Genomic DNA, 12,389 nt, shown 5'->3' on the forward strand with positions numbered 1-12,389 from the left:
AGTGCACATGGGGTCTCCCTACCTACATGGGGAGCTTCCAGGTTTTCACACATGGCTCCTTACAGCCTTCAGGCCTCTACTCAAATACCACCCACTCTGGGGGGCCCTCCTTGGTTACCTAGGATGCCTCTACCCCACGGGGCTCTTATGTCTCTCACTGCACCAAGCGCACCACAAACTATTTTCCACCTCCCCAATCTCTAAGTTCCCTAAGGGCAGCAACACGAAAACACAGTAAGGGCTCAAAAAATGAGTGTGTGAAAGAAAGAAAATTTAAAAAAATTAAAGAATGATTGGCAAGACCTCAAGGGCACGGATGTTTGGGGCTTTATTTTTAAAACTCTCCTTGAAATTGGCGGGCCGCAAGATAGGCATGAGCAAGTTAACCTTTCACGGGTTTAGACAGTCGGCAGGAACAAGCCAAGCGGCGCCCAGCCACCAGAGGGCGCCCGAGCTCGCTCCGGCCCCTCCCGGACTCCGCCCCGCCCCCGGCGCCCTATGCCCCGTCCTCGCGCCTCACCGCGCATGTCTCCCGCCTCCACTTCCGCTTTGGGTGAGCTGAGAGCGGGCCGTTTCCGGCGGCGCCGCGTGGAGCTTTTCCGCTTGGAAGCCGTCGCCATGGCGGTCTTCGCTGGTCCGGCTAAGCCGTTCCTGTCGCTGAACCCGCAGGAAGAGGCCAAATTTCAGAAGGAGGTGGCGCAGGCCCGCCGGCGCGCAACCCAGGTGAGCAGCCACCGCGGGTCCGACTGAGAAAGGAGGGGGCAGACGGGTCCGCGTGCGGTTCCCTGTCCTGGCGCGTCTCGCCCTCCTCACACCTGTGCCATTTCCAGCGTCTCCCCGGGTGGGCCGCAGACCTCACGAGCTTGAAGGCCAGGGTCTTTCTGAGACCGAGAAGGTTATGCTGATTGGGAGATGGGGTCTGGCCGTGTAGGCCTTAGGGTCCTCCTGCGGAAATACGGGGGAGGTAACCGGGTGATGCAAGAGGAGGGCCCGCTGTTGGGAATGGACTCTTACACCGCAAATCATCCTCAGGTTAGAGCTGCCACTCCTCCGCTCTGCCCCCGAATTTGGGAGGTTTGTTCGCCTGGTTGGTGATTTTGGAGCTCTTAAAAGACAAGGTTTGCCGAGTTCCATCTACTGACTAGGGCCTCTGTCATCAATTTATGTTTGCCTTGTTTCTTAGCATAAAATACACGTTTGGAAAAGTTAAAAGTGCTTGTTATGGAAGGTAAGGGTATGATGACTGGGGTGCTGAAAGGTTGGTTGGTGGGCATAGTGAAGGGCAGTGTCTCGAAATTGTTCGGTTCGGTGCGTGTGAGTCAACGGTGATCTGCAAGCAAAGTTGAAGGGTACGTTTATGTGGAGTTGGGCCAGAAGACTTAAATCGATGTTTTCAAAGATTTACTTGCTTATCCACTGAATGAGCGTGTAGTTACTGAGCATTTACAGGGTGCCGGGTGCTGCAATACAGGCTAAGACAATCCACCACTTGACCGTTGTCGTCCTGGGAGGTCAGAGGTTAAACACCGAATTTTTCAGTTACTATTTTTTTTTTTTAAGATTTTATTTATTTATTTGACAGAGACAGAGACAGCGAGAGCAGGAACACAAGCAGGGAGAGTGGGAGAGGGAGAAGCAGGCTTCCTGCGGAGCAGGGAGCCCGATGTGGGACTCGATCCCAGGACCCTGGGACCACGACCTGAGCCGAAGGCATACGCTTAACGACCGAGCCACCCAGGCGTCCCTAAATACTTATTTATTTAAAAAAATTTTTTTTTAAGATTTTATTTATTTATTTGACAGAGAGAGACATAGCGAGAGCAGGAACACAAGCAGGGGGAGTGGGAGAGGGAGAAGCAGGCTTCCCGCGGAGCAGGGAGCCCGATGTGGGACTCGATCCCAGGACCCTGGGACCACGACCTGAGCCGAAGGCATACGCTTAACGACCGAGCCATCCAGGCGTCCCTAAATACTTATTTATTTAAAAAAAATTTTTTTAAAGATTTTATTTATTTATTTGACAGAGAGAGACATAGCGAGAGCAGGAACACAAGCAGGGGGAGTGGGAGAGGGAGAAGCAGGCTTCCCACGGAGCAGGGAGCCCGATGCGGGACTCGATCCCAGGACCCTGGGATCACGACCTGAGCCGAAGGCATACGCTTAACGACCGAGCCACCCAGGCGTCCCTAAATACTTATTTATTTAAAAAAAATTTTTTTTAAAGATTTTATTTATTTATTTGACAGAGAGAGACATAGCGAGAGCAGGAACACAAGCAGGGGGAGTGGGAGAGGGAGAAGCAGGCTTCCCGCGGAGCAGGGAGCCCGATGTGGGACTCGATCCCAGGACCCTGGGATCATGACCTGAGCTGAAGGCAGACGCTTAACGACTGAGCCACCCAGGTGCCCTTTCAGTTACTATTCTGTAAATGGAAATACAGGGCAGGTTTTTGATCTTTTGTCTTGGACTGAGAGATAAGGGTTTTGCAGGTTTTGTTGCAGTGTGATTTTTTCTTTTTCTTTAATTAAAATTTGCATTTACCTGGTCTGTATGTCTTCAGCGACAGGAGAAAGAAAAACTGACTCCTGGAGTAATCTATGTGGGCCACTTACCTCCAGCACTTTATGAAACCCAGATCCGGGCATATTTCTCCCAGTTTGGCACTGTTACAAGATTCAGACTGTCCAGAAGTAAAAGGGTAAGATTAGATTGCTTTGTTCCTTACAAGTATGTAAGTTTTGATAGTTTACAGAGTGTGTTTATATATTATTGTTTGTCACAGTTCATTTTAGAAAGGGGGGTGGATAAGATTTAGAAACTGAAACTGTGAAGAGAGCAAAGTCAGTGTTACTGTAAATGTTTGTTTTACTATTAAAATTGCCCCAAATCCTCACGTTAAATTGATAATCCTGATAAGTGATTTCATACTTACTCTGTGGCTACGAAGCCAGGTAGGTATACATGAACTTCTGTTTGAGGAGCAAGTATGAACATCTTTTATCAGCCTCTGGCACAGGCATCCCTATAATAGCAAAGGTTTGTGTAGTGAGTAGTTAAGAATAAGGGCATTAAAGCCAGACCACCTAGGTTTGAGCCCTAGCTGTATGGGTCCCTAGTTGTGTGACCTTGGACAATTTATATAATTTCCCTATGTTTCGGTTTTCTAGTCTGTAAAATAGGAATAAAATACCATCCACCTCCTAGGAGAATACAATCAAAGATTAAACAAGGTAACAAATGTAGAGTTCTTAGAACAAACCTGATACAGTAAGCCCTTTATAAATGTTGTTATATTGTACCTATCTCCTAATAAAGAAAAAGTTTGTATGGTTTGTTTCTGAAATAGAGGAGTGGCCACTTTATTTTCTTCCCTGCACATATCCACTTTTGGTTGTAACCGTAGACCTCTCACTGTTAGAATCTGTTTTTTCTTGATACAATTTTTCCACATTTTATCAAAGTTAAATTTTATATTTGATTTGGTATGTGAGGGGATAGGGTATGCATCCATCATATGCTAGTTGCCATAAAATCACAGATATTAAGTTATGTTGTCAAAGCAACATGTTAGCATTAAAGGGAATTCTAAATTAAAAATGCCCTAGTATCTCTTCCATCCTAACCAAAATAACATTTTGTCTGTATTCCACCCCTTGTTTTTCCATTTGCCTATTTATAATGGTTGCTAATTATGTGGGTGAGATATTATTAAACATCCTAAAGTCTGCTAGAGTATTTAGTGGCTATGGTAATCCGCCATTCACTTTTATCAAATATCAACTTGATCTCATTATTTGTTTCAGATCTTTGTTCTTTAAGAAATAAATTATAGGTAGATTTGAGGTCCCTTTTGTACCCTTCTCAATCGTCTTCCTTTTCTCCCCATGTCCAGGAAATTACTATTCATGAATCCAGTGCTTTTCATTACTCTGTGTTTTTAAATTTTTACTACGTGTTCATGTATGAATGAATATACATTGTATATTTAAGTCTATATTTTGTCATTCTTTAACTCAATTTTTTCATTAACAATCTGTTTAGAACTTTATCTGTGAAACTCTAGTGCATTCATTGTCATCACTGTGTTCCTTTGCTTGAATATATTAAGTTTTCCAACTTACTGAGTATTAGGGTTTTGGTTTTGTGTTTTTGTTTTTACAATTTTTCTGTGTTACAGGTGCAACCGCTAGGAACATTCTTTGCATGAGTGTAGGCATATTTTTCTAAAATAGTATTTTTCAGACTTTGGACCCACTATAAGAAATAAGTTTTACAGCACAAGCCTGTGCGCACGCGCACACACACGTACATAAACATAATAGAAATAAGTCATGTGAGGCAATACTTACCTTTCCTATTCAGTTTTTTTTTTTTTAATGCTTTTCTGACCCCCTAAGTTGATTGTGTTGCCTTCTTAAAGGTCACATTCTGAGTTTGAAAACTAACTGCTTTACAGAATATCATCAGAGTCACTGAGTATAGAATGCTCATGGTTTTTGTATCTGCCTTACTCTGTGACATTTAGTATCCTTATGTGTGTGTTGGCCATTAGAACTCCATCTTCTATGAATTCTTCTATGAATTGCCTGTTCATATGTTTTGCCCTTATTGTTTTCTTTTCTGAAAACTTTTTTCTGCATTTTCTGGGGTATTACTTTGTAAATGTTTTCCCAGCTTGCAATATAGTCGTTGTTTTCCTCAGTTTTATATTTTGAAAATGTTCAAGCCTACAGGCAGGTAGAAATAATAGTGTGATGAACATCCCTGCCCCTCACCTGGATTTACTTGTTATTAACATCCTGACACATTAGCTTCATCTCTCTACTTATCCTCTAGAACATACACTTTTTTGTTTTGAAGAGTTCAGATCAGTTGTCTTACAGAAAGCTTGCTCCTTCAGGAGATGCACTAAAATTTAGCATTTCCAGCATTGTTGTTGCATAATAAAGGCGCCATTTTCCCCCCACTCACCCCAATTTTGACTGTTTGCTCAGTATTTCCATCCAACATTCTGGGATTACTAGGTAAAATAGGTAAAAGTGTTTGGCTTCTTTTTTTTTTCTTTTTCCTTTTTTTTTTAATCTCCACACCCAACGTGGGGCTCAGACTCAAAATTCCTGAGATCAAGAGTCACATGCTCTATCAACTGAGCCAGGAGGCGGTCCTGGCTTTTTTAGATTTGGTTTTTTGTTTCTTTGTTTTAGTCACTTGACGCGTATTTTCAAATCCCTTTTCAGAAGGCTTATATGAGTTGATAATGTGGTACAGTAAGTTGAATATCGCAACGTGTCTCTTCCACTACACCGTCTTTCCCCTCCCTATTAAGAGATAGGATTATAAAGAATTTTTGGACATACAGATTTTTACCAGAATCCTCTTGTGGCAGATAACTAAACAATGGGCATGTCCAAGGTGCTAGTTAGTGGCATTGCTGGTGCTAGAAATGAGCCTCCTGGTCATGGAGTGGTTTCCTATTTCCATAATTGTATCACCAATTTTGATCCATATCCAAAGATATGCTTAATGCAAAATTGTGAAATATTCCTGTTGTTACTAATAATTAGAACTGTAAGGGCAGAAAGATTTGTTTTTTTCTACCCTCCTAGGTTCTCGTAAATTTATGTCCTGCTTTTAGGCAAATGGAGGGGGGTGAAGGGCTTTTTTGTTATCTACTACTTCCCGGTTGCTTTCAGCTCAAAATAATCCTTATGCCAACGTAGCATATTTGGGGATGGCATATTCTGCCACCCTACAGGAACATTTGCATCCTTGACAGACTTTGTGTGGAGCACTTGTGAATTATTTCTTCATAGCAACCCTGTGAGAGTGGTTATTTTGTCCCCATTTAATAGAATGAAAAACTGAGGTTTAATGTTACTTACCTGTCACAGCTGGGATCCAAACGTGGGCATTTGGACGCTAAAACCCATGCTCTTGTTACTAAGACAGGTGAGAAAATTCACTTTATATTGTGGTGCTGAGGGCAGGAACCTGGGACGTGCATTTCATAAGATGTTGGCAGCGTCCCTTTACCATCAGTTAGGAAGATGATCAGTCATTAGTAAACATGAAAATGAACACACTATTTTATTGATTAGCTTGGCAATACTGAGGAGTTAGTTTCTTCCCAGTTCTTATGTATAAAGTGAGAGTTAGATTATCTGCATTCTTTGCAAAACATCACACTATCCACTGGGCATTGTTAATACATGAATAAAGTGACTATCAATGAAATTGGTAATGAGTAAAGGACTGTGGGCCTTAACCAGATTTCCTAAATGTGGTAAATTCCAGCTGCAGTAGCCATGTATTTGTCATATAATAAAAATCCTAGGAATACCTCAAAATCAGGGGCATGTTCCGACTATTTTGGATCTTTTCTTTCTAATATATTTCTTTTTTTTTTTTTTTTAAGATTTTATTTATTTATTGGAGAGAGAGAGACAGAGCACGAGATGGGGGAGGGTCAGAGGGAGAAGCAGGTTCCCCGCCGAGCAGGGAGCCCGATGCGGGACTCAATCCCGGGACTCCAGGATCATGACCTGAGCCGAAGGCAGTCGCTTAACCAACTGAGCCACCCAGGCGCCCCTCTAATATATTTCATATTCACGTAATCTCTGCACCCAGTGTGGAGCTCAAACTCACAATCCCGAGATCAAGAGTTGCACGCTCTATTGACTGAGCCAGCCAGGCACCCCGGATCTTATCTCTTCCCATAACAATCCCTGCCTTGTGCATTGAAGTTCGAGTTAAAGGTGTTGTAATGTTATTCGGTAATGGGCCTAATTTACATTATTTAAATTAATGGCATTTTAGGACTTTCATGACCAGTTAGAATTTAATCATTCTACTTTTTGTTGTTGGGTTTTCCATTGCAGACTGGAAATAGTAAAGGCTATGCCTTTGTGGAGTTTGCATCTGAAGATGTTGCCAAGATAGTTGCTGATACAATGAACAACTACCTTTTTGGTGAAAGACTCTTAAAGTGTAAGTGCTTTTCTCTTACCGGTGGGATTGCGTGGTGCATGCCTGCTGCTGGTGGTTGACTGTGCCGTGAAATACAAATTGCTTAGCTATTTGGATGTCCCACTTCATCTCTGGGATGATTCTCTTAAGTATTTAAGTGCAAGGATATGAGTGCATTTTCTAGACAGATTCCGGCTGGAATTTTAAAATCTTCCAGAGTGAGAGCTGTTTTTATGCTAAGCATTGAGACAAGTTACTACATTGGAAGAGCAGCTGACCCATCCCTAATGGGATACAGAAGGCTTCCCAGAGGAAGTATCATTTAAGTTGAAACCTGAAGGTTAGGTAGGAGTGAGCCAGGGGAAAGGAATTACCATCCCTGGCTTGATGGGACAGCAAGTGCAAACTGAGGTGACTAACAGTACTTACGTGCCTGTGAAGGAATGTCAGGAGAATAGCAAGAGATGAGAGGAGGTCAGGTTACTGAAGGCCTTAAAAATCTGGGAGTTTAGAATATATCCTGAGGGCAGTGGGAAGCCACAAATAGGATAACATTAAAGGCAAGAAATCCCGTTTGAGAGTCCGTCTAAATGACATTGGCTGCAGCTCTTTCACAGGAGAAACCATAAGGAGTAGAGGGGAGACAACACCAGATCAGTTCATCCTGCAGAAAGTGGAGCTGCCCACTTTGCGTTCCCAGAGCATCCCTGTCTGGAGCTCTGTGCCTCCGGAGGCAGAGTTAACTTTGGCTTTTCTGTGCTGAGGGGGACTGTGACCATACCAAGTACCCAAGCCACACACATCTGTTCACGTAGCTGATGAGCTGCCCAAGTAGCGTCGCTCGCTCTCTCGGTTCCTGTTGGCTGTAAGAGAGAATCCCAGTGGCCTCATGAGGTCATGGGTTCATTTCACACATAAAAAGCATGGCTCTTTCCAAGAGGAGATGGGCCAAATATAAAATATGTTAGGGGACCACATGGGTAGGATCAGTGCTGTGCTGTGCCTGACTTTGAAAGATCACAGAAAAAGTTCTGAACTCTGATATGAGTTCAGATGGAAGATTAGCCACATTGTCTTTATTTTTTTGAATGGAAGTAGTGTATATGGGAGGTGAGCCCAGGAAAATACTGGTAGGGAGTAGAGAAGTGAGAGAAGGAAGTCATTGAGGGTGTGTTAGCAAGCACATTACTTCTCAGGCAGCTGGGTTCCATTCTGCCGGGTAACACGGGAAGACAGAATTATTCGACTGACAGGCAAGGGAACTAGGGTATTTATCTATCTATCAACTCCCTATCCTTCATTGGTTGAGGGTTGATGCCAAGGGTTTTGGCCTGCCTTGCATATGGTCCCAGTGTTCTTCCAAACCCAAAAAGGGCCCTTAAGCAGAGAGCTGGAGATAAGCAGTAAGCTGGCTGAGACCTGGAGAGAGATGCAGAGGAGATGAGGTGGAAAGTGATTCCTTGTGCTACAGCAGGTCACACAGCCTGAGATCCTGGTAGCTTCAGGAACCCCAAAGACTTGACGCCACCAAGACATTCCTTTATACGACTCATCTTGTTCACTTACATATTTCTAGCTCCTGGAACAGTTCTTAGCATTTAATCAAGAGCTATTTAATAATTGTTGGCTGTATGCCTTTCATTTAGGTTCCTACTTTATTGTTTTGTTTTCTCCATGTAAATGGGAGAGGTCATCTTGATTATGATGTGGGAATGACACTGGTGGAAACCTTGAAATCTCCCTCCCACTTGGTAGAAAACTTCTTTCTTTTAAATATAGGTCATTTTATACCACCCGAAAAAGTACATGAAGAACTTTTTAGAGAGTGGCATGTTCCATTTAAAAAGCCATCATATCCAGCAGTGAAACGGTATAATCAGAATCGGACCCTTCTTCAAAAGCTACAGATGGAGGAGCGATTTAAAAAGAAGGAGAAATTACTCAGGAAGAAATTAGCTAAAAAAGGAATTGATTATGATTTTCCTTCACTGGTAAATATGCCTTCACAAAATGTTTTTTGTATTTTTTCTTGGGGGTGGGCTTTGTACCTCATTAGTTATAATGTGGGTTTTATACATCAAGTGTCCAGCCCGGTGTTTATCATGTGCTAGGCTTTACCTAAATTTTTGAAACATTGCATTGTAGGTTCTTTTTTTTCCCCCTAAAGATTTTATTTATTTATTTATTATTAGAGAGTGCACACAAGTTGTGGGGTAGAGGGGGAGAAGCAGATGCCCTGCTGAGTAGGGAGCCCGACATGGGACTCAATTTCAGGACCCCAAGATCATGACCTGAGCTGAAGGCAGATACTTAACCACCTGAGCTACCCAGGCACCCCTGCATTGTAGGTCCTTTTCTAAAAGTTTGTTACAGCAGATCCTATTATCTCCCATCATACAGAAGAGGAAACTCTTGAAAGGGATTAGCTCTGGGTGCCTGGGTGGCTCAGTTGGTTATCCAGCAACTGGAAGACTGAGTTACCCTCCCTGGACCCAGTTCCTGGTTGTTAATTTTTTACCCAAATCCCAAACACACTCTTTCTCAGTAGGTGTTAAAAGAACAGGGCCTGGTACCCATGGGAACCACGGGGGAGCTGGGACAGTGAAGCTTGAAAACAGGCATGCGAGAAATGCCTCTCCGGTAGCCCATTTGCTGCTTTGTCAAAAGCAGCCCTGCTTCATGATCTAATCCTGAATTTGGCCAGACCGGGGCCTGCCTTTTCACAGTCTTCCAGTTCACATTTCTGATTCAGCTTTCTGTGTGGCCAGCTCCAGGTTTTGGCCCCACTTCAACCTCTACAGCCTGTGGCCCTTCCTTAGTTGGAGGCCCCTCTTCCAGTTTTATCCTTAAGATCGTGAGTTTTGCTTTTTAAATTGAAATGCTGTGTCATTTGGGGACGATTTACTGCTAATATGTGCAAGGCTCTAGTGGTAAGTTAAAACTGTAAGTATGTGAGACTACCAGTTTATTTCTTTATGTTTATTTAAGATTTTACGTAAAAAGGAGAAAAGAAATGCTTCAAATACTGGGCTTCAGAAATCTACAAATAGCCAGGTAAAATTTTATTTATTTGTATCTATTTGTCGTATCACATGCCAGGTAGTAGGGAAAGATAAATGGGGAAATATATTCAGGACTACTATTGCTGATAAATATGCAGACTGATGAAGTCCCTTAAAATTTATTGAAGGTCTTATCAAAGAAAAAGAAGAAGAAAAAGGCTTCACGTGCTCCTACCACTCCTGAGAAGACTGTGGATAGCCAGGTAAAATTGTCTTCAATATTCTGGAAATGAGGTATTTTAGAAATGATTGAAAGAGGAAGAGCAGGGGCACCTGGCTGGCTTAGTCGGTGGAGTGTGCGACTCTTAATCTCAGGGTCATGAGTTTGAGCCCCATGTTGGATATAGAGCTTACTTTTAAAATAAATGAGTAAATAATTTTTTAAAAAGATTTTATTTATTTGAGAGAGAGAACACAAGTTGTGGGGAGGGGCAGAGGGAGAGGGAAAAGCAGACCCCCACACTGAGCAGGAAGCCTGATGTTGGGCTCGATCCCAGAACCCTGGGATCATGACCTGAGCTGAAGGCAGATGCTTAACTGAGCCACCCAGGCACTCCAATAAAGATTTTTTTAAAGAGGAAAAGCAGTTCGTGCTGCTGTCACTTTACTAAAATTTCAGATTTCACCTTGTGATTGTTTTGGTAAATCCTTACTGGTGATTTAGCAGATACAGTGAGGTTAGCAAAAGTTATTGTGAGTTTATTGCACTGTTTACCTTTCAGTGACTAAGTCAGTAGGGAGAAATGAAGCCACTATATTTATAAATGTAAGTCTAGTTTTCTATCTAATAGCCTATAATGGAGCATATTATGTGCAGCTGCATCACCAAAAAGGGTAAACAAGCCTAAAATAACACAGGGCAGCTTATAAAAATACAGGGCAGGTGGTATTGGGGGAGAGGAGAGTTAAACTCATTCCTGAAACCTACCTATATTTCTGTATTATAATCTTTTATTTGTTAAATCCAGGGCCCCACACCAGTTTGTACGCCAACATTTTTGGAGAAACGAAAATCTGAAGTGGCTAAAATGAACGTTGATGATCAAGATAAGGAAATAGTTTTCAAACAACCCGTACCTGGTGTAAAAGAAGAAACACAAGAGACTCAAACACCTACACGTTCGAGAAAAAAAAGACGAAGAAAAAGCAATCAGTGATTCTGAAAAATGTGATTTTAGTGTGAGGGCTAATTCTTTGTATGTAACTAGATGCAGTGGAGTACAACCATTGACAAGATTCTTGGAGGACAAACTCAGTTCAAGTCAGCACGGAAAGCGGTTGCAGCTGGCTTAGCTGCCCTTGCTGAGACGCGCAGGTGCCTCGCCTGCAGGAGTCAGGCGAACGCTACCTCTTTGTCCTGGTCTCTAGTTTTCTTTGCAGATGTTATAGCTGTCTTTAGTTACTCTGCCTGGATAGGAAAGTCACCATTTATTGCAGCTTTCGTTGTTACCATCAAATAAAATAAAATCTTGCTTGACTACCTACATGGTTTATTAGGTGTGCAACTTTAACCCATAAGGGCATTCAACATCGTGTGCTTGAAACTGGAAGTTATGTAATATGCAGAGAGAGAAGTATATGTGATCACTTTCACCATGTTAAGTTAGGTTTTGGTGAGCAAGATTTAATAACCGTCGTTTTGTGTCTGTATCATGGATGTGGAATTGTATTTCAAGAAATCAGTGACCAGCAAATAAACTTTTTCTGTAATTCATTCGTATGCAGGTGGGACTTAGATGTCTTTTTTTTTTTAAGTTTGTATTTAAATTCCAGTGTAGTTAACATACAGTGTTCTGTTAGTTTCAGGTGTACAATACAGTGATTCAGTATTTCCATACAGCACCTGGTGCTTATCACAAGTGCCCTCCTTAATCCCCATCACTTACTCCCATCACCTCGCCGCTTCCCCCTGGTAACCACTGGTTTGCCTCTTTTTTTTTTCTTTGCTCATTTGTTTCTTAAATTACATACATGAGTGAAATCATGTGGTATTTGTCTTTCTCTTGACCGACATTTCGCTTAGCATAATACTCCTCTCCATCCATGTTGTTGCAGATGGCCGGATTTTGTTCTTTTTTATGGCTCAGTAATATTCCATTGTAAGGACTTGGGTGTCTTGAAGTAAAATAGGTTTTTTTGCTTCTCAACTATTTTAAAGTTTCTAATACCCTTGAAATGTGTTTTCGTTTAGCTAATCCAGATTTATTAAAAATGCCCATTGCCATGGAACATTTTTTCCTCCAGTATTTGTTAAATCTTTAATAATGAGGTACTGGACTATGTGTCCTGATATAAAATGTAAATGAGAATTTGTTTCAAGTGTAGAAAGAGCATATTTTACCTCCAGAATGGTACCTGACC

General features: G+C 42.2%; 1 protein-coding gene across 2 annotated transcripts; it reads left to right on the plus strand.

Moving 5' to 3' along the window:
• Nucleotides 1-547: 547 nt before the first annotated feature.
• Nucleotides 548-11,748, plus strand: NIFK (nucleolar protein interacting with the FHA domain of MKI67). Of its 2 annotated transcripts, XM_045869031.3 has the most exons (7): nucleotides 550-723; nucleotides 2,561-2,698; nucleotides 6,879-6,987; nucleotides 8,746-8,957; nucleotides 9,955-10,020; nucleotides 10,157-10,231; nucleotides 10,997-11,748. In XM_045869031.3, exons 1-7 carry the CDS (start codon nucleotides 619-621, stop codon nucleotides 11,183-11,185), a joined length of 894 nt encoding a protein of 297 aa, XP_045724987.1. In that variant the 5' UTR covers nucleotides 550-618; the 3' UTR covers nucleotides 11,186-11,748. The 2 variants fall into 2 exon arrangements, with proteins under 2 accessions (XP_064442475.1, XP_045724987.1); XM_064586405.1 differs by lacking the exon at nucleotides 9,955-10,020 and having other exon boundaries at nucleotides 548-723.
• The last annotated feature ends 641 nt before the right edge of the window (nucleotides 11,749-12,389 follow it).

Source organism: Mirounga angustirostris, unplaced genomic scaffold (assembly GCF_029215605.1).
Source record: "Mirounga angustirostris isolate CCGP_5_RB_7025 unplaced genomic scaffold, mMirAng1.0.hap1 SCAF_3, whole genome shotgun sequence".
Taxonomy (NCBI): Eukaryota; Metazoa; Chordata; class Mammalia; order Carnivora; family Phocidae; genus Mirounga; species Mirounga angustirostris.

Excerpts from the sequence above, each read along its gene's own strand:
- NIFK (XM_045869031.3), top strand. The coding sequence starts at position 619 with ATGGCGGTCTTCGCTGGTCCGGCTAAGCCGTTCCTGTCGCTGAACCCG. Across the intron at positions 724-2,560 it reads CCCGCCGGCGCGCAACCCAG|CGACAGGAGAAAGAAAAACT; the intron begins GTGAGCAGCCAC and ends GTATGTCTTCAG. Across the intron at positions 2,699-6,878 it reads GACTGTCCAGAAGTAAAAGG|ACTGGAAATAGTAAAGGCTA; the intron begins GTAAGATTAGAT and ends TTTCCATTGCAG.